General features: G+C 44.8%; 2 protein-coding genes across 7 annotated transcripts in view; one reads left to right on the plus strand and one right to left on the minus strand.

Annotated features, from left to right (window-relative positions):
• UGT1A3 (UDP glucuronosyltransferase 1 family, polypeptide A3) overlaps positions 1–18,572 on the plus strand; it is an 89,168-nt gene that overhangs the window by 63,948 nt on the left and 6,648 nt on the right. The window contains exon 1 of one of the 6 annotated variants that reach the window (XM_009238250.3): positions 12,216–13,097. Within the exon in view, the coding sequence (XP_009236525.2) occupies positions 12,234–13,097 (864 nt within the window). The 5' untranslated portion in view covers positions 12,216–12,233. 6 annotated transcript variants of the gene reach the window in all.
• Positions 6,319–7,433, minus strand: LOC100449706 (dnaJ homolog subfamily B member 3). The gene is given in 2 exon segments (XM_009238256.3): positions 6,319–6,604; positions 6,607–7,433. Coding segments are annotated over 2 exon segments (852 nt in total). The 5' UTR covers positions 7,399–7,433; the 3' UTR covers positions 6,319–6,544.

Raw genomic sequence — 18,572 nt, forward strand, 5'->3', positions numbered from 1 at the left:
TTATGCTGTTCCTTTCTGTTTGTTAGTTTTCCTTCTAACAGTCAGGTCCCTCAGCTGCAGGTCTGTTGGAGTTTGCTGGAGGTCCACTCCAGACCTGTTTGCTTGAGTATCACCAGCGGAGGCTGCAGAACAGCAAATATTGCAGAACAGCAAATATTGCTGCCTGATCCTTCCTCTGGAAGCTTCATACCAGAGGGGCACCCGCCTATATGAGGTGTCTGTTGGCCCCTACTGGGAGGTGTTTCCCAGTCAGGCTACACGGAGGTCAGGGACCCACTTGAGGAGGCAGTCTGTCCATTCTCAGAGCTCAAATGCCATACTGGGAGAACCAGTGCTCTCTTCAGAGCTGTCAGACAGGAACGTTAAGTCTGCTGTTCCCCACGTGTTCAGAAGTTGTCTGCTGCCTTTTGTTCAGATATGCCCTGCCCACAGAGGTGGAGTCTTTAGAGGCAGTAGGCCTTGCTGAGCTGAGGTGAGCTCTGCTCAGTTCGAGCTCCCTGGATGCTTTGTTTACCTACTAAAGCCTCAGCAATGGCGGATGCCCCTCACCCAGCCAGGCTGCCGCCTCACAGTTCAATCTCAGACTGCTGCACTAGCAGTGAGCAAGGCTCCATGGGTGTGGGAGCCACTGAGCCAGGCATGGGAGAGAATCTCCTTGTCTGCCAGTTTATAAGACCTTGGGAAAAAAGCAGTATTTGGGTGGGAGAGTCCCGTTTTTCCAGGTACAGTCTGTCACAGCTTTCGTTGTCTAGGAAAGGGAAATCCCTTACCCTCTTGCACTTCCTAGGTGAGGTGATGCCCTGCCCTGCTTTGGCTTGCCCTCAGTGGGCTGCACCCACTATCCAACCAGTCCCAATGAGATGAACCAGGTACCTCAGTTGGAAATGCAGAAATCACCCCTCTTCTGCGTTAATCATGCTGGGAGCTGCAGACCGGAGCTGTTCCTATTTGGCCATCAGTGCTGAGGCTTCCATTCTCCTCTCCAACACCTCCTTTTTTTTTCCTTTTCTCTTCCAGTTTTTCAATGTGAACATATTCTCTAGAGTTAACTACATTGGCTCAAATCTTCACTGTCATCTCAATGGAGCAGAACAAATTGGGAACTGTGGCACAGGTCACTCTTGCTATGCCCCTTAAGAATTCCACATTAACAAGGCTAATTTTCGAGTGTGGTAAAGAACAGGCTAGTGTATTTAATAGTGAGTCCATTGACTGTTTCCCAACATGAGGTCACACTAGATTTAATATGATTTGGCTCTGTGTCCCCCACCAAATCTCATCTTGAATTGTAATCCCCATAATCCCTACGTGTTGAGGATGGGACATGGTGGGAAGTGATTGGATCATAAGGGCAGTTTCCCACCTCCTAATCTCATCATAGTGAGTGAGTTCTTATGAGATCTGATGGTTTTTTAAGGGGCCCTTATCCCTTCACTTGCAAGCTCTTCCTCTCTCTCTCTCTCTTTCTTGCTTGCTGCCATGTAAGACATCCTTTGCCTCTCTCTCATCTTCCGCCAGGATTATAAGTTTCCCGAGGCCCCTCCAGCCACAAGGAACTGGAGTCAATTAAAGCTCTTTCCTTTATAAATTACCCAGTCTTGGGTATGTCTTTATAGCAGTGTGAGAATGGACTAATGCAGTAAATTGGTGTCATGGAGAGTAGGGTACTGCTATGAAGATACTTGAAAATGTGGAAGTGACTTGGAACTGGGTAACAGGCAGAGGCTGGAACAGTTTGGAGAGCTCAGAAGACAGGAAGATGTGGGAAAGTTTGGAACTTCCTGGAGACTTGTTGAACGGTTTTGACCAAAATGCTGATAACGTTGTGGACAATGAAGTCCAGGCTGAGTCTCAGATGGAGATGAGGAACCTGTTGAGAACTGGAGCAACGGTCACTCTTGATAAGCTTTAGCAAAGAAACTCGTGGCATTTTTGCCCCTGCCCTAGAGATCTGTGGAACTATGAACTTGAGAGAGATGATCTGAAATAGGAACTTATGTTTAAAAGGGAAGCAGAGCATAAAAGTTTGGAAAATTTGCAGCCTGACCATGTGGTAGAAAAGAAAAACCCATTTTATGAGGAGAAATTCAAGCCAGCTGCAGAAATACTGGCTACAGAAATGTGCATAAATAAGGAGGAGCCAAATGTTAATCACCAAGACAATGGGGAAAATGGCTCCAGGGCATGTTGGAGACCTTTGCAGCAGACCCTCCCATCACAGGCCTGGAGGCCTAGGAAGGAAAAATGGTTTCATGCACTGGGTCCAGGCCCCCCCTGCTGTGTGCAGCCTCAGGACTTGGTGCCCTGTGTCCCAGTGGCTCCAGCCATGGCTAAAAGGGGCCAAGGTAGAGCTTAGGCCATTGCTTCAGAGGGTGCAAGCCTCAAGCCTTGGCAGCATCGATGTGGTTTTGGGCCTGTGGGTACGCAGAAGATAAGAATTTAGGTTTGGGAACCTCCACATAAATTTTAGAGAATGTAAGGAAATGCTTGGATGTCCAGGCAGAAGTTTGCTGCATGGATGGAACCCTTATAGAGAACCTCTGCTAGAGCAGGGTGGTAAAGTAATGTGAGGTTGGAGCCCCCACACAGAGTCTCCACTGGGGCATTGCCTAGTGGAGTTGTGAGAAGAAGGCCACAATCCTTCAGAACCCAGAAGGGCAGATCCAATAGCTTGCACCCTGTGCCTGGAAAAGCCACAGACACTCAATGCCAGCCTCTGAGGGCAGCCAGGAGGAGGGCTTTACCCTGCAAAGCCACAGGGCTGGAGCTGCCTGAGACCGTGGGAGCCCATTTCTGGCATCACCTTGACCTAGATGTGAGACATGAAGTCAAGGGAGATTATTTTGGAGCTTTAAGATTTAATGACTGCCCTGCCTGGTTTTGGACTTGCATGGGGCCTGTAGCCCCCTTTTTTTGGCCAGTTTCTCCCATTTGAAATGGGAACATTTGCCCAATTTCTGTACCCCCATTGTGTCTTGGAAGTTACTAACTTGCTTTTGATTTTACAGGCTCATAGGGGGAAGGGGCTTGCCTTGATTCAGATGAGACTTTGGACTATGGACTTTTGAGCTAGTGCTGAAATGTGTTAAGACTTTGGAGGATTGTTGGGAAGGCACGATTGGTTTTGAAATGTGAAAAGACATGAGATTTGGGATGGGCCAGAAGGCAGAATGATATGATTTGACTCTGTGTTTCCACCCAAATCTCATCTCATATTGTAATGTGCATAATCCCCATGTGTTAAGGGTGGGACCTGGTGGGAGCTGATTGAATCATATCGGCAGTTTTCCCCATGCTGTTCTCGTCATACTGAGTGAGTTCTCATGAGAGCTGATGGTTTTATAAGGGACTCTTTCTCCTTCACTCACACGCTCTTCCTCTCTGTCTCTCTCTTGCCTGCTGCCATGTGAGACATGCCTTTGCTTATCTCTCACTTTCTGTCATGATTGTAAGTTTCCTGAGGCCTCCCCAGCCATGTGGAACTGTGAGTCAATTAAACCTCTTTCTTTTATAAATTACCCAGTCTCGGCTATGTCTTTATAGTAGGGTGAGAATAGACTAATACAAGATTGGTGGTGACTGAAGTTATACTGAAAGGGTTTAAAGGAGAGTGTGAGAAAAGGAAATGAATCTGCATTTATTGAGAAAGTTGATGAGAAAGTGGAATTAGAAATTCCTAAAAAGGTAAGCTGTTGAGTGAATGATTTCTCAAGATGGAGAAGTCTCTCTACCTGTTTGGAGACAGAAAGTGGAATCAGAGGAGAAGATGATGGACAGAAAGGATCATTCCCTCTTCCAGATGCTTTCTAGTGTGTGATGTAAGCTGAACTAAAATCAGCTGTGTTGAGCTCCAGCCAGAAAAAATGTCTGGCATTTTGTTTTTTTGGACCCTAATGAAATGGTCACAGGTCTCCAGGTCTCTTGGGGCTCACAGGGTCATGCCTTTCCTTGCCCAGTATACTTGATGAGAAGGTACAAGTGTTTCCATGGAGGGTATTCATTTTATGGATTTCAAGAGGGTCATCTTTGCACCACAGGAAATGCCCCCTTTTTCCACTCTGAAAACCTTGTCAAACCCTTGTATAAAAGATGAATACCCACATACAGGCTCTAGCACTGTTCTGTTTTTGAGCTGAGACATTTTAAAAAGAGATTTTTCAATTCCAAAAATTCTTTAAATAAAATGCTCTTGCTGGGACAACATAGTGGGTCAACATTGTTCCCATCTCTACAAAAAAGTTTTTTTTTTAATTAGCTAGGTGTGGTAGCATTTCTGTAGTCCTAGCTACTGGGAATGCTGAGGAGGAAGGATCACTTGCGCGCAGGAATTCATGGTTACAGTGAGCTATGATCTTGCCTAGGTAACAGCTACAGAGTGAGACTCCATCTTTAAAACAAACAAACAAACAGACAAACAATCAAGCTTTACACTTCTGTAAAAGCAACACTTTTCATTTACGACAGCACTAATCCAGGATATATCAAAACTGAACTTGTGTTTGCTTTCAACTATTAAAACTAGCCAGAGTTGTTACAGACCCACTACCTCTGAGAGACACTGGTGTGTCACTCTTTGCTGACCACGGAACAATGGGATTTATGTAACCAATTGTGTAGATACACACCAACTCATTCTACTCTACCCAGTGTGGTGATTTCCAGCACACAAAACCACCATGAAACTGCCCATGCTTTTCTACCACTTTGAAACTCCTTTCATCCCTGAACTGCTCCAAAAGCAAACCTACTCAGCAAACTACTCAGTATCTTCGCACATGTAAGTTCCCTCGTCTGGTGTACAAAAAACTGAACTCATTTTTCAAAAGCCCTGACAGTCTGTCTTATTCTGATACTTCTTGTATGGTTATTGTATAAGAACCAACTACCCAGGCACCTCGGAGCATGTTGATTTCAGAGTTCAGTGTCAGACCCCATGTGCCCCTGTGGGTTGGTGCCAGCTGACTGCCATGTTCCTGCTGTTTATTGCTTGGGTGCCATTCCATGCAGAGTGGACTCTGAGGGTCCTAGAGCATATCCAAACCCATTATCACAGTGTTTGTTGGTTAATGATGTGTTCAGGCCATGATTTTTCTGTAAAAAATTACCAGCATGCTGCTCTTAATTTTTTTCAGCCTGTCTAGTTCAGTTGCCCTTTTGCTCTCATGCCTTATGCAAACCTTTCCTCAGAGGTGACCCTAGAAGATGGGACCATTTGTGATGGACTACCCCAAGGCAACATGCCCCAAAAGGTCTTCATTTGGGGCACAACCCGTGCCAACAGAAAGGTACTTTCTCGTTGTGTTTATGGTGCCTCACCCAAACAATATTACAGATACACTTGGCTTTCATCAACCTAATTTGATATGTCCCAAGCATAGCAATAGGATAGTAGTCATGTGGCCTTATGGAAATCCTTTTTTTACATGTCCAGGACCTACTGCCGAGACCAGCTTGGTTGAGGAGACCCTAACCCAGCAGCGCTAGAGGAATTAAAGACACACACACAGAAATACAGAGTGTGGAGTGGGAAATCAGGGGACTCACAGCCTTCAGAGCTGAGAACCCCAAACAGAGATTTACCCACATATTTATTGACAGCAAGCCGGTGATAAGCATCATTTCTATAGATTATAGATTAACTAAAAGTATTCCTTACGGGAAACAAAGGGATGGGCTGAAACAAAGGGATGGGCTCTGGCTAATTATCTGAAGCAGAAACATGTCCTTAAGGCACAGATGGCTCATGCTATTGTTTGTGGTTTAGGAACGCCTTAAGTGGTTTTCCTCCCTGGGTGGGCCAGGTGTTCCTTGCCCTCATTCCAGTAAACCCACAACCTTCAGCATAGGCATCATGGCCATCACGAACACATTACAGTGCTGCAGAAATTTTGTTTATGGCCAGTTTGGGGGCCAGCTTCTGGCCAGATTTGGGGGCTTATCCCCAGCAACCTACCATAGTTGGAGAACCACATTCAGGCTGAAGACAGTCCTAGTATACCATTGACGAACCACGTAACCCCAAGGTTTGTCCTCAGCCTTCAGAGGGAACATGCTTCTTCCACCGATTTCAACTCAGTGATATGGGATTCAAATGTCTGACCTCCAAAATATTAAGAGAATAAATGCATGTTGTTTTAAGCCATCATTAAATTAAGCCAGAAGTATTGATATATTCGTAGATTTCACCACTGCACACTAAACAATAAAGTCAAATGATTTAGAGCAAACCACCTGGCTCACACTTTCCCAATGGGAAAAGGTAATGCTCAAAGTGCTGAACTGAACATTCTGTCCTAGCACTAAGAAATAATCACTGTCTGCCTCAGGCTTAAGTTTAATAAATAGCAAAGTGCATACAGATTTTTTACAACGATTGAAAGACAAACAGAGGTCCTATCCGTGTAGTCCCAACAATAAGAATAGGCGTTGGCATGAAGTGTTTATAAATTCTTGGGTACAGTTGTTCTGAAAGTAAAGTTCACTTTCAATCCTAAAAAAGTCCGCTATTCCTCCAGATGTGCTTAAAGTCAAATGTGGACTGGAATTACTTGGTGTCAATGTGGAGTAACTGCTCTACGCCATTTATTAGGAAGGACTTTAACTCAACTCTCCATCTTCCTCTGCTTCCACCCTTTCTTGGCCATTCTCAATGATTCTCTTGGTGGTGATTTTTTTGCCAACAACTATTTCAGTGGAAGTCGACATGGACTTGAAGCTGCCTGTCCCATCACTACCATAGGACATGCAGAAGGAAGAAAGGCCCCCACTTCCCAGGGAGCCAAAGGAACAAAATCCTGTATCAAAAGAAGAAAAACCACCCCCGAAAGCTGGAAATTCACTGAAGGCAGAGAAAAGGGGTGCAGACGCTCTGCTTCTGCTTCCCCAGCAGTTTCTCTGACCCCCAAAAATATTCTCCAGCGGGTTTCCCAAGAGGTCAAAGGAGAATGGGTCCTGGCCGCCAAAGAACTACCTGAAGAACTCGGCCGGGTCGCGGAAGCTGAAGACGTACTCGAAGGCGTCCTCGAAGGGCCTGCCGCCTGCGCAGCCGCCCTCCACCCCCGCCTCGCCATAGCGGTCATAGATATCACGTTTCTTGGCGTCCGACACTTCGTAGGCCTCGCCCACTTGCTTGAATCTCCTCTCCGCTTCCTCCTTGTTCTCGGGGTTTTTGTCGGGGTGCCACTTGAGCGCCAGCTTGCGGTACGCCTTCTTGATGGCCTCGGATGAGGCCTGCCGGGGCACGCCCAACACCTCGTAGTAGTCCACCATGCTGGATGGCCAGAACGGCCCGCCAGGCACCGGCACAGCGAGCGGCAAGGCTGCCAGCACCCAGGAGCAGGCCCAAGTGCTCGGCGACCTGGGCCGCCTGGAGGGTCGCCCCTTATGACTCAGCCACATCTCATTGGTCGAGGCCTATAAGTGCCTGGCATCCCAGGATGCAATGCTCCTGGGACTGGCCCTGCTCTCTGCGAGGCTCTGTGATGCTCCACGACCAGGCCCCGCCCACTCCGGCCCCCAACCAGCCATGGTCTCCAAAAAGGGTGGGAAAAAGAGGTTGGGGGAAAGAGAAGGCTTTGACTTTGGCTGCCTGAAGAACTGTTTTTCTTAAAGTCGGCTTTATATCAGTCTTTTTCCTCGGCCACAGGAAGGAAGAGGGTGGTGGGAGTGAGTTTAATCTGACCGGGGCTGAAGGCATCCTGTTGTTTAGGACTGCAGTTCTCTAACGTTCCAGCCCCGGTGCCCATTCGCTTTTGTTCATCTGGATTATACCTATCATATGTACTGCATTAGAGATTAAAACAGAATTTAAAAGACATATTCATTGGGCAATTTAATAAGAATAAACCCATGACACAATAGCACACCTTATTTTTATTTAACTTTTATTGAGACAAAATGTAGTGAGAAGAGTGGCATCGTTTTCCAGGTTTTGCATCTCTCTTTAGTACTTGGCTCTATAGAGAGGTGGATTCTCATGTCAGCTTCTGCATTCAATCTATTGTGATATTACACATCACCCATGTAGCTTCTGGAAAACTCCACTGTACACTTGTGAGAATGACAGTGAAAAAATCAAGTAGCATTAGTATGGAAATAGTTTTAACTTTGCAAAATTCTCCTGAAAAATTCTTGGGCATCCCTAGGATTTCCTGGCTCATACTTTGAGAATGGCTAGTCTAGCACAGTAGTCCCTGGTATTCTGAAGGGATTAGTTTAGGACAACCCTCCTCCCCATACCAAAATCCAGATGCTCAAGCTCCTTTTATAAAATGGCACCGTATTTGTATATAACCTACCCATATCCTCCTTTAAACTCTAGTCATCTCTGGATTACTTTTACCTAATAAATGTAAATGCTATGTAAATAGTTGATTTACAGTATTGGTTTTTTATTTGTATTATTTGTATTGTATTTTTTTCATTGTTTTTCCCCCCAAATATTTTCAATCTGCTGTTGGCTGAATCTGCAGATGTGAAGCCCAAGTATATGGAGGGTCAAAAGTGCATGTTATTCACCTTTCTTGACTGCTAAAACAACCAGGGGGATCCTCTCAGACAAAAGGAAATACAGCACTATTTACTGTATCGAAACCATTAAGACTTGCAGGCCATGTTTATAGCACTGGGGATAAACTTGGGATGCAGTGATTATTTCCACTAGGACTGCTATATCATGACCATGAATTCTGGGGGGACTTTTTTTAAGATCTGAGTTCTCTTCACCTCCTCCTTATTCTCTTTTTGACGCTGAATTCTTTGCTTTGATAAATTGTGAGGCATTACACTAGTAAAGGTCACTCAGTTCTAAGGGGAAAATGATTAACCAAAGAACATTCTAAGAGTTCCTATAGGGTATTAGGTCTAATGGGGATGTGTTATCTCACCAGAACAAACTTCTGAGTTTATATAACCTCTAGTGACATAACCTGAAACCCGGACTTGGCACTTGGTAAGCACGCAATGAACAGTCATAGAAAGCTGGCCAAGGGTAGAGTTCAGTGTGAACAAAGCAATTTGAGAACATCAAAGCAAGTTTGGGGAACAGCAAGTGATCCAGAATGGCTAGAGGGTAAGAGGCAGAGGGAGGGGGCAAGCAGAAGGGCTAGAGAGGAGGAATGAGCTTGGACAGGTGGGCTGGGGTCTATCCCAGAGTTCTCAGAGCAAGGCAGAGGACTCTGAATTTTCTGTGCCCAGGAAGCTGCTGACCAAGGTTCCAGAAGTGTTGGTGCGGTGGGGTTATTCAGGTGGCAGCTGATGCAATGATTCAGAAGGGACAGCTGGGGGTTGGGGCACGGGGGGCTGGGGCCCTGAAATAGGACCATGGCAGCTGGGTCTGAGAGACTGTGGTAGAAACATCCAGATTCAGCACTTACTTGCTGGCTTGGATGCAGGGTCTAGAACAAAAAGAGAAGGGAAGTCACTTCTATACAGAAACATGTCCAGAGTGCTTACTGTCTCCAAAACCATGGACTGGCACCTGAGTGATAGCATGATTCCAAAGCCAAAATCTTGCCTGTAAGGAATATATATATATAGGATATAGCTATTGTCTAATAGCAAGGACAGATATGCAAACTGCTAAAAGATACAAGGCGGAACAGAAGAAAATGCTGTGGGGATGCAAGGAAGGTGCCTTTGTTTCCCTGGAGGGTCCTGTAGATGATCTACAGGGCACTGGACATGTTTATGTTGCTCCTTTAGTAATAAGCCCCTTCATTCTTATTTGATGAAAGGAGATGAAAGGAGCTGGGAGTGTGTCCAATGGTGGCCTATTAACTTATGTCTTCAGCTTAAAAAGAAAGTACCTTCAAAAGGGTTCCAGAAACACTTCCCATGGACATGTTACTCTTTAGCAGTCCCCAAAACAAGACCATCATATTGCTGCCCTGCTGTGTGATTTCTCAGCCCCCAGAGCACCATCCCCTATAATTGCCTGGTCATGAGTTTGTCTACCTGACCCCTCCTTTCAGGCAAGGAGCATTTCTAACTTGGTTTTCTGGGCCTAGTTCCTAGCATAGTGACTGCCATACAGTAGGGCTCGCACGTTCCATAAATATTTGGCAGATGAGGGAATTAGCAATGGATTCTGCTTTGGTTTCAGAGCAGAGATTAATTGGATTGCTTAGTAGTGGTTCTCTGTTGTAATTCATGAGCGTGAATGTGGATTGCCTACTATTCAGATTGGTAAGTATTTCCTGGTCAAGGGCAGAGCTGTGGCCACAAACCATCCAGGTACACAGCAGAAGCAGCCTCAAAAAGCTTGGAAGCTCTGCATGATGCAGGAAAGTCATAAAATCATTACAGTAGTGACTTATGTGTTTATAGCCCCTTTACTCTCTATAATCTGCAAATGAACTCACACAGCATTGGGACTTTGGAAGAATTATCACCCTTAAGGTTTAAATTAAACTGTGAATTTCAGAATTTCTAATAAGGACACAACAAAGAGTGAAAGCATTGCTATGTCTATTCTGCTTCCCCAGAGTCTTGGTCCTAAAAAATGAAGAGTGCCTGGGTGTGGGGAGCAGCTTCGGTGTGCGTGTGCATGCAAAGTACCTACTCTAAGGAGCAGAATGAGAGGGTACCCTAATTACCTGTTAATATGTCCCATAGGACACCAAAACTCTAGTTAGCTGTTTCTCTATGATCCTCTAAGCACATCCCCAAGTATGGCTGGCCAGTGATGTGTATGGTTAAAATGTTGGGATCTGTGCAGTTATCTTGGAATTGTATAGTACAGCAGTATATCCCCCCAAAAAAGAATGTAATACTTCCAATTCTGGCTGCACAATACTTGCCCCAGAGTCCATGGTCAATAAATACAAATTTGAGTTATTGTTTTTGCTCATCTTTCCCTTTTGACTTCAACTCGGTCATCAGAATTTCCTCAAATGCCTTTCCCCTGGATCTTGGGCCATTGGAATGAGTACAATTTAACTTAATTGAATTTGCTTATCTATTAGTTTTCCTGTTGTGAACAAAAGTTCTCTGAAAAGGAATTTGGAAGAAAGAGACTTTGTTCTAGTGAACAGTTTGCAAACCAGGGAGTTACAGCCTCTGGTACACAATGAAGGTGAGTTCCACAGAACACAAGGCAGGCAGGTTTCATGGCAAAAAGTTCCTTCCCAGGTTCCCAATCAGGTCCACTGATGCAAATGAAGGATGGAAACTTGCTTAGTTCTTATTGGTCAGTGCAGCTGCATTCTGATTGGTTGATGAAGCTGAGCACTGAGTGGCTGAGGTGGGTGAGCTCTAATTGGTTGGTTCAGGTGAGCGCTGAAAATCTCAACTATAAAAAGGTACAGGTTTTCAGGACACTCAGAGTAACTGTGTGACCTGTGGTAAGCAAAGGGCCAATTGGCTCTATTTTAAATCCAGGCCAAGTTAGCCACTCAAGATCTATCTTACAGGACTGGCTCTTTCAGGTTCACACTAATACAGGCCTGTCCTTAGGGAAGACTTCTGTTCACATGCACTCCAGTGAATTTCCCTTTCTGGTCATTCTCTACCCCAGCACGCCCCCCACCCCCGCCCCGCCCCACCCACCCACCTGTTCATTTCCTTCTTAGCATGGTTCACGATTTCTAAGTTCCTGCTCATCTGTTTAAATTGTGAGTCTGGCTCACCTCATGGCGCGTGAGTTCTGAGGAGGCAGGAGACTCGTGTGGTGGGCTCCGCTGCAGCCTTAAGACCCCACACTGTGCTGGGCTCAATAAATGTTGTTGGATGAAGGAATGAAACACATGATACAAGTGAGCAGGCAGTACCGGGGTAGCTGTGGAGTGGGCACTCTTACAGGTTTCCATGGCGAAAGCAGGGGTACAGTTGTGTTCTTTTCTTTCTAAAAGGCTTTCTGAAAAGCTTTCTGTTTAATTTCTGGAAAAGAAGCCTAACTTGTCACTACATAGTCGTCCTTCTTCCTCTCTGGTAACATTTCTTGGTCTGTGGAAATACTAATTTAATGGATCCTGAAGTGCTGGAGGTACTTTGCTGTGTTCACTCAAGAATGTGATTTGAGTATGAAATTTCAGCCAGTTCAACTGTTGTTGCCTATTAAGAAACCTAATAAAGCTCCACCTTCTTTATCTCTAAAGTGAACTCCCTGCTACCTTTGTGGACTGACAGCTTTTTATAGTCATGTGACACAGTCAAACATTAACTTGGTGTATCGATTGGTTTTTGCCATATATATAAGTAGGAGAGGGCGAACCTCTGGCAGGAGCAAAGGCACCATGGCTGTGGAGTCCCAGGGCAGACGCCCACTTGTCCTGGGCCTGCTGCTGTGTGTGCTGGGCCCGGTGGTGTCCCATGCTGGGAAGATGCTATTGATCCCAGTGGATGGCAGCCACTGGCTGAGCATGCTTGGGGCCATCCAGCAGCTGCAGCAGAGGGGACATGAAATAGTTGTCCTAGCACCTGACGCCTCGTTGTACATCAGAGAGGGAGAATTTTACACCTTGAAGACGTACCCTGTGCCATTCCAAAGGGAGGATGTGAAAGAGTCTCTTGTTAGTCTTGGGCATAATGTTTTTGAGAATGATTCTTTCCTGCAGCGTGTGATCAAAACATACAAGAAAATAAAAAAGGACTCTGCTGTGCTTTTGTCTGGCTGTTCCCAATTACTGCACAACAAGGAGCTCATGGCCTCCCTGGCGGAAAGCAGCTTTGATGTCATGCTGACAGACCCTTTCCTTCCTTGCGGCCCCATCGTGGCCCAGTACCTGTCTCTGCCCACTGTATTCTTCTTGCATGCACTGCCATGCAACCTGGAATTTGAGGCTACCCAGTGCCCCAACCCATTCTCCTACGTGCCCAGGCCTCTCTCCTCTAATTCAGATCACATGACCTTCCTGCAGCGGGTGAAGAACATGCTCATTGCCTTTTCACAGAACTTTCTGTGCAACGTGGTTTATTCCCCGTATGCAACCCTTGCCTCAGAATTCCTTCAGAGAGAGGTGACGGTCCAGGACCTATTGAGCTCTGCATCTGTCTGGCTGTTTAAAAGTGACTTTGTGAAGGATTACCCTAGGCCCGTGATGCCCAATATGGTTTTCATTGGTGGAATCAACTGCCTTCACCAAAATCCACTATCCCAGGTGTGTATTGGAGTGGGACTTTTACATGCATGTATTCTTGTGGATGTATTACTTTGGATCGATTAACTAGCCCCAGATATATGCTGAGCAAGCATTCTGAGATAGTTTAAAATGCTGTCTTTTGTTAATTTTTGACTCCTAGGCCTGAGTCTGTCTTTGGCATCATCTTCTGGATGATTTCTTGGTATCTGAGATTTCGGGAAAGCATTCCTTGGACATTTTACTCCGTGTACTCCAGTGGATAGTAATCAATTAGAAACAACAAGCTGTTAAATGCCATAAGCACAGAATGCTGGGTTTGGGGCACCTTGCAGAAAACTCAGTTGAAACCTGCACCTTGCCCTGGATTCAGTCAGGCAGGGAGTGTTCAGGACTGATGAAGTCATTCTTTGATGATGATAGATCCTGGCAATGAAAGTTGCCTTTGTGATCCTGGTTAAAGCTCCAGTTTCTAAATATTCTGATAAGAATCTAGATTCTGCAGTCCCTTCTCTTCTGATGAGTGAATCACCAGACAGTCAGGTTCTGACATGATACAGAAATGTCGTGGGTTTCATTCTCAAGTTATTAGGTTTATTTTTCCCCTACAGAGTTTGAAGTATGCAAAAAGTAGCATTCACATCCTCATCTAAATATCAGCAGAGGATAGAGAAGAACAAGAGAGGCTCCTTCAGATGGAGGGTTAGGGAAGGACTCTGAGGAGGTGACATTTCAGTGAGCATTCATTCATTTATCCTTTAAAGATTGGCTGAGGATCTACTGGCAGCCCAGGCACTTCCCAGGTGCTGAGTCTGGTTCCCATTAAGGGGGCTGATATCACCTTCAGAGAGCACCAGACCTTATTTCCACTATACTTCCAATGTGATTTGTATTTTTTTTTAATTTTCTGTGCATTTTCCTTCATAGCACATCAAATATGGCAGTCATTTCACTTAGAGAGTTGTTGATTGTCCGCTTCACATCATGAGCCACGTGGGGACATGTGTGACTTTGCATTAATCACATCCACTGTATGCTGCGTCCTCAACACCTGCCAATGGGTCTGCATGTATTTGGCGCCCCATAAATCTCAGCACCTAAGGCACAGAATAGGCACCCACCAAATATGTGTTAAATTAATGAATGAGAAGAAAGGTGCCAACTGAGGTCTAGTTAATGGGTAGAGAGTAATCCACAATAGCTCTTTTTAGTTCTTTGTACTCCAGCTATTACATACCAATATGTATATACAAACATATATACAAATTTTTCGTTGCTTTTTCTACAAAATAGAGTAACAGTGTATTCCCACTGCCCACTTACCGATATGTCATGGATATTACTCCAGTTTTAAATGCTATTACTTTTTAAACTATGAAATAGTATTTCATGGTACTTGTGTACCATAGTGTATTCTGCTAGAGATCTAGTCTAGTTCCCCACAGAGGAACATTACAATTTGTATTCCAGGAGTTTTGTTGTTGTGACTTCAAACACTTCTTTAAAAAGATAAGCTATTTTGTAGTTTAAAAAACATTTGTTCTATTTCTTTCTCATTCATCTTTTCTTAAGTATTTTACATGGGTTTTTTTTTTTTTTTTGGTCACTACTGTGAATGTGTTATTTTTTCTACCTCTAGCTGATTATCTACTCACTACTCAGCTATCTCATCAAAATATTGATTTTCATAATAAAGAATAACAGGAAGTCATTTGCTGATAAAGAAATTTTGGTTTCTTCTGTTCTAAATTCCATGCCAAATATCAGGGTTATTGAATTTATTAGAATCTCTAAAAACAGTTGAATAATTCTGGCAATAGGAAAGATGCCTGTCTTGCTGCTATTTTAGTGGAAATTGATTATCATTTCATTATTTTGCATTATGTTAGCCATTGTTTTCTGGCAAATAGTCTTTATTGATTTAAATAATTTCCTTCTTTGCGTGGGGATGTTTGTAGGAGAGGCACCGAACTTTATCAGCTACCTTTCTGGCATTTATTGATATAACCATAAATGTCTAAGTGGTGAACTGTGTTGACTACATATTTGTAGTTGCCTTGTTTGGTGCAGTCAGGCTTAGGTGTGAAAATATGTTTGTAAATTGTACCTTTTAATAACATTCTTTGTCTTGTTGAATGTTTTAATCTGAAATTCCACTTTTTGGATATTGGTATTACCACTTCTGTATTATTTTTGTTTACATTTCTCTAGCACATCTTTAGTACTCATTTGTCTTCAAGCTTTCTTCCTTTTTAAACAACATGGAACTGGTATTTTTAATCCTGTCAGGCAGTTGCTTTAATAAGTGCATTTTGCCTATTTGAATCTAACAATTAATAGATTTGATTGTAACTCTCTCAGTTTACTTTATGTTTAGTTGACTTTGCCATTCCCCTTTTTCCGGATTTCTACTGGTTGGTCAAGTTACTATTTTTATTTTCTCTTTCTTCCTTTGTTAACTAAAAATGCCACTCTGCACTACCATTCCTCTTGTGTTGATGGCCCTATTCTCAATACTCTTGATAAAACTCCTGAACTTTAAGAATAAAGATAAAACTTTTATTGCACAAAGAAGTCCATAGAGAAAGCACAACCTGGCATTGGTGTGTCTTTGGTGTGTCTGAAGGAAAAGAGATAGTGGAACAATATTGGGAGAAAAGGAATGAAACTCAAGAATTCAAAGATGTTCCTCCCCTGCCAGGGTAAGATAGCAGTGGTTCACAGACAATCACAATGCTGGGTCTGAGAAAAATAACCAAACGGAAGATCAGTGAGGACCAAGGCTTCAATATGGCCAGGAGAGGAAAGCTTGGGAGCAGGGAAGGTTGGGATATACGTGGGTTACTGGGAATGCATGATGGTGAAGTCACAGGTGACCCACATGGTGTCTAAGTGCTAAAGAAGAATTCTGGGAAAACGAAATGCATTTGGGAAGGGAAAATCTAATTAAAAGCCTAAACTAAAATACAAAATTCTTGGTAAAGTTTAGGAGTTATGTTACATGTCTCATTTTGGCTGGCGAAGCCTCATCAGAACAGGGAAATTCTCTCGTTCAGGGGCATCTCATCTTTTTTTGAAGGGAATGAATGGTGGGGGATTGGAGTGTTATTTTCAGTTAATATGTTGCTTCACTCTTTGGTCATTCCGGTAACTGTGAAGTCAGGGCGAAGTTTAAGGGAAGCTTTGCCAAGTAGGGGATGGACTTCACCTTTATTGAGCCTCATAATAGCTGGCTCAGGTAGGAGTTGGCCATGATGACAACTTCTCTGCAGTTTGCCCTGCGTGAATCTCTAGATGAACTTTTGTGCAATTTAAACTTTCGTGATCTCCTGCTATTTAACTTCGGATGTTTATGGACCTGTGGGTTCAATTTTGTGTGAATCACATCCTGCTGATTGCTGAATGGGCACGGGAGGGTGTGCCTGGAGGAGAACTTAGACTTGGCCCTTTCCAGATGAGCTTCAGTGTAAGAGTGGGTTTCGTGAAGAGCAAAGGTCCTAGGAAATTTAAGCCATTTACCATCGCTCAGAAGAAAGAGCTTGAAGAGCACCTGGAAATGAGCTGTCTCTCCCCAAGAAAGAGGGAGAGAAAGAGGGGAGAGATGTGGTGCAGACCCTAGGGAGGAAGGAGTTCAGAAAAACCATCCTCAGGGTGTTCTTGCTACAAACCGAAAATGCAGCATGGTGGTGGGGAGGATGACTCTGTCCTCCCTGGCTTTTAGATGAGCCCCAGGGAAAAGGCCAAGACAAAGCCCTTAAGAGCCAGAGGACTCACGAGGGCCTGGGGCTGGTCAGAGTGGCGGAGAGAGAGGGCTCACCTTGGGAGAAGGATGGTCAGTGTCTGGGGCTTTCCTGGTCATGTTCCAAATCAGGTTTGGCAGGAGTCCTGCTGTGCAAATCGCATTTGCTGAGCCCTCTCAGAAGTCTCCTGTGTCTCACATCTAGGGTGACCAGCGTCCTGGCTTCCTCAGGACTGTTCAGGTTTTAGCACTGAATGTCACATGTCCCAGGGAACCCCTCAGTTTGGGCAAGCCCTGCCACATCACACAATCTTATTAGTGCCCTCAGTATTCTTTACGAACATAAAACCATAGACTCAGCAATCCCGTTACTGGGTATATATCCAAAGAAATATAAATTATTCTACTATAAAGACACATGCACATATTTGTTTATCGCAGCACTATTCACAATAACAAAGTCATGGAACCAACCCAGATGCCCATCAATGATAGATTGGATAAAGAAAATGTCATACATATACACCATGGAATGCTATGCAGCCATAACAAGGAATGAGATCATATTCTTTGCAAGGACATGGATGAACTGGAAGCCATCATCCTCCGCAAACTAACACAGGAACAGAAAATCAAACACCGCATGTTCTCACTCATAAGTGGGAGTTGAACAATGAGAATGTGTAGACGCAAGGAGGGGAACAACACACACCAGGGCCTGTTGGGGGGTGAGGGGTGAGGGGAGGAACTTAGAGGATAGGTCAATAGGTGCAGCAAACCACCATGGCATATGTATCCCAGAACTTCAAGTAAATAATAATAATAATAAATAAACCCATAAAGCCATTTGAGAGATTCTTGGGGGATTCATTGGACCACTGAAAATCTACAGTGGGAAAAGAATTGCCATGCTGATGAAACAGGAAAACTTTCCTTGTCCCCCTCACAGGGCGTGTGACAGTGGGAGGGGCTCACTTTCTCAGTGCGCCACTGCTCAAACCTCTAGGGGAGCATACAGACGGGCAGGTTGTGGGGCTCTGACCTCACCGGCAGTGTCTAGAGGTGGATGTTTACGGCTCCTGAAGCTCCAGTGGGCGTGGGTTACGGTGTTCTTTTAGTTTTGCCCTCCATAGGCAGCTTGTGTTAACCAGCTCAATTACACAATTACACCCTCTACCTTGTCGCAAGGACAGAGGGCTTTCTGTATCCTGGGGGCTTGCCTTGGTGTACCAGAAGAATCGAATCACACCTGGGCTTGGAGAATGAGTGCAACGATTTATTGAGTGGACGTAGCTCTCAGCAGATGGGGGAAGCCAGAAGGGGATGGAATAGGAAGGTTTTCCCCTGGAGTCAGACCGCTTGGTGGCCCGGGCTCGGTGGCCTGGGCTCTCAGCCAAACTCCGCGTTGTTCTGCTGGTCAGTGGCCTGCCAGTGCCTGTTGGTGAGTTCTTCTCAACGTCCAGCCGTCCTTGTGTCCGTCCGCTGATGTGCTCCTCCCAATGTCCAGCCACTTGTGTGTCGGCCTGCTAGGGTCTTGGGGTTTTTATAGGCACATGATGGGGGCGTGGCAGGCCAGGGTGGTTTTGGGAAATGAAACATTTAGGCAGGAAAACAAAAATGCCTGTCCTCACCTAGCTCCATGGGCACAGGTCTGGGGGTGGAGCCCTCACCAGGGACCACACCCTCTTCTACCCAGCACTTCCCTTCCCTACTTCCATATCATTTAAAGGGACCACGCCCTTCCCAGCTCTTCCCTG

The sequence above is a fragment of the Pongo abelii genome, chromosome 11 (assembly GCF_028885655.2).
Source record: "Pongo abelii isolate AG06213 chromosome 11, NHGRI_mPonAbe1-v2.0_pri, whole genome shotgun sequence".
Classification (NCBI taxonomy): Eukaryota; Metazoa; Chordata; class Mammalia; order Primates; family Hominidae; genus Pongo; species Pongo abelii.